General features: G+C 29.6%; 1 protein-coding gene across 1 annotated transcript in view; it reads left to right on the forward strand.

The window, feature by feature from the left end:
* LOC106468711 (cell division cycle protein 123 homolog) overlaps window positions 1-289 on the forward strand; it is a gene marked incomplete at both ends in the record, with an annotated part of 21,577 nt that extends 21,288 nt beyond the window's left edge. The window contains one exon of the mRNA XM_013929154.1: window positions 58-289. Within this exon, the coding sequence (XP_013784608.1) occupies window positions 58-289 (232 nt within the window). The remainder of the gene's footprint in view (window positions 1-57) is intronic.
* Window positions 290-3,052: the final 2,763 nt, after the last annotated feature.

The following is a 3,052-nucleotide window of genomic DNA, read 5'->3' on the forward strand; positions in this document are numbered from 1 at the left end:
CATAACCTTGGGCCATCAGATACTATCCATGTTAGAAGTAGAGTAAACATGTTTCAGAACCTTGGGCCATCAGATACTATCCATGTTAGAAGTAGAGTAAACAAGTTTCAGAACCTTGGGCCATCAGATACTATCCATGTTAGAAGTAGAGTAAACATGTTTCAGAACCTTGGGCCATCAGATACTATCCATGTTAGAAGTAGAGTAAACAAGTTTCAGAACCTTGGGCCATCAGATACTATCCACGACAGAAGTAGAGTAAACATGTTTCAGAACCTTGAGCCATCAGGTACTATCCATGTTAGAAGTAGAGTAAACATGTTTCAGAACCTTGGGCCATCAGATACTATCCATGTCAGAAGTAGAGTAAACAAGTTTCAGAACCTTGGGCCATCAGATACTAAACTTGTTTACTCTACTTCTGACATGGATTTATATCTCTGTTATATTACATTGTTATATTACATCGTTATATCTCTTTGTTATATTACATCGTTATATCTCTTTGTTATATTACATCGTTATATCTCTGTTATATCACATCGTTATATCTCTGTTATATTACATCATTTCTTGTAGTTTTTGAAGATATTGTGGATTTTGTTTAAAACTTACGTGACAATAGAACACACAAAAAAATATATACAAAAAAGGAATTAACGAACAATCTTATTGTTGATTTTGAAATTACTTGCTGTAATTGTACAGTTATCTGATGGCCCAAGGTTCTTTAGTTATATCTCTTTGTTATGCTACATCATTATATCTTTTAATATTACATCGTTATATCTCTGTTATATTACATTGTTATATTACATCGCTATGCCATAGTAAGGTTTATAGTATATAAACTATGTTATCTCAGTGGTTGTTATTGTGTTAGTTAGTGTGTTTTAATTTTAACAATGTATGTTGGATTTATGGTTTTATTAAATAAACTACATTGTTTTTTCTTTACTAACTTCCAGAAAAAAATATTCATGACATTACATATAATGTTAACAGATTCTAAGTGAGATTTTCCTTACATTGAAGGATGAAACAGATTCTAACATGTTTTGATATGATTATTATATAAGTGTGTAAGGTGTGTAGATGATACATGCCTGTCCTGAATTGGTCAACATTGGAATAGGCTACTTTGAACACCTGTAGTATAGGAGTAACCTGATAGTAAGCCAGATTTGCTAGAGTACATTTCTAATAGTGAAGAGATTAGAAATTTTGTATTTTCATTTATCATTATTTTTTAATATAAATAATATCAACTTAATGAAGTATTCTTTTTTGTAATACAGAAAACTTAATCTCACTTTGTTGATGAGAATTAGAGATTTTTTGTTTTTCGAATATAAACACGGAATTTAAGATATTTGTTTTGTACATTGTCACCTACAGAACTTGAAGATACAGAGTCAAAACGATAGTTCTTCAGAAGATGATGAACATGTAAATAGTGTCAATACCCCTTAATGATGCTAGTTTTGACTGATTGATAATTTTTTTATAAGTTGGAAGAAACCCAGCTTGTTTTATTCCTATTAAACAGTGGTGGTTTGGTCTTGAGTTGTACAGTGTTGGAATAAAAATATATTTTTATTGATTAATGATTGTTTAAAGTTTGTTTTTATTATTTCATTTTAATACATTGGCTCGAAGTTAAAATGTTCAATCATATTTTTAATTAGAAGCTTGAAGTGTGTCATAAGAGTAGCAGAACACGTTAAAAAAAAGATAGATTTATTATTAGTTTTAATAGAAAATGCAAGGGGGATTTTTTTTTTTACAGACTCAAAAAGAAAATGCTGTAAATATATATCAAAAGCATATTCTGAAAGGAAATGTGAGCAAAATCTCTTTGTTATGCTACATCATTATATCTGTTATATTACATCGTTATATCTCTGTTATATTACATTGTTTTATCTCTGTTATATTACATTGTTATATCACATCGTTATATCTCTGTTATATTACATATTACATTGATCAAACTTTGGTTCAGCAATAATTTGAGTTTGCATGAAGTTACTTTTTTTTAGTTAGTTTATCAAAGACTACTTAAAGCCTAACGAAGATTGTTTATAAAACAAAATCAAGAACTTAGCATGGGTACTCTCCTCTGTTACGTGATATTTTTATGAACCTCAAACAATTCAGGTTTATTTTTGAAAAATAACAAAAAATTACATAAACTGAACAAACAGAAAGACCAAATAGATATCTATCTATTCAATTCAATGTTTGTGTAAAGTGGTTTATGTTTAACAAACTAAGTGGTCCCTTGTTATAAGATTGAAAGAATAGAAAGGTCCATCAAAAAATAGGGAAATCAACTGCTACTGCACATGTTTGTTAAACTAACCATAAAACTGACTTTGGACAAGTTAAAATAAGCAAGCAAAAATAGCACTAGTTTTATAAGAATTAAATGGGAGTAGAACTTAAAACAATACAGAAATAATTTTTTTGTAATACACCCATGACATAATGGGGTTTATGGTATAAATGTGTTACCAGCGTGGTTGTGATTATGTTAATGCTGCCCTTCATAATGATATACTTGGTGTTTCAAAACTAGATGGGCATTTTATTTCTCTAGTGTGTAATATTTTAAACAACTTATACTTAATTTATGGTTTTATCCGATAAACTATTTCTGCTTTAAAATCTGTTTTACCATCTTCCTGTTAACAACAACTACACAAAATAAATACATTCTATGTAGCTTCAATAGTCCTCTCCTAAAATAAATACATTCTATGTAGCTTCAATAGTCCTCTCCTAAAATACATACATCCTATGTAGCTTCAACAGTCCTCTCCTAAAATAAATACATTCTATGTAGCTTCAATAGTCCTCTCCTAAAATACATACATCCTATGTAGCTTCAATAGTCCTCTCCTAAAATACATATATCCTATGTAGCTTCAATAGTCCTCTCCTGAAATACATACATCATATGTAGCTGCAATAGTTCTCTCCTAAAATACATACATCCTATGTAGCTTCAACAGTCCTCTCCTAAAATAAATACATTCTATGTAGCTTC

The sequence above is a fragment of the Limulus polyphemus genome, unplaced genomic scaffold, assembly GCF_000517525.1.
Source record: "Limulus polyphemus unplaced genomic scaffold, Limulus_polyphemus-2.1.2 Scaffold3127, whole genome shotgun sequence".
Taxonomy (NCBI): Eukaryota; Metazoa; Arthropoda; class Merostomata; order Xiphosura; family Limulidae; genus Limulus; species Limulus polyphemus.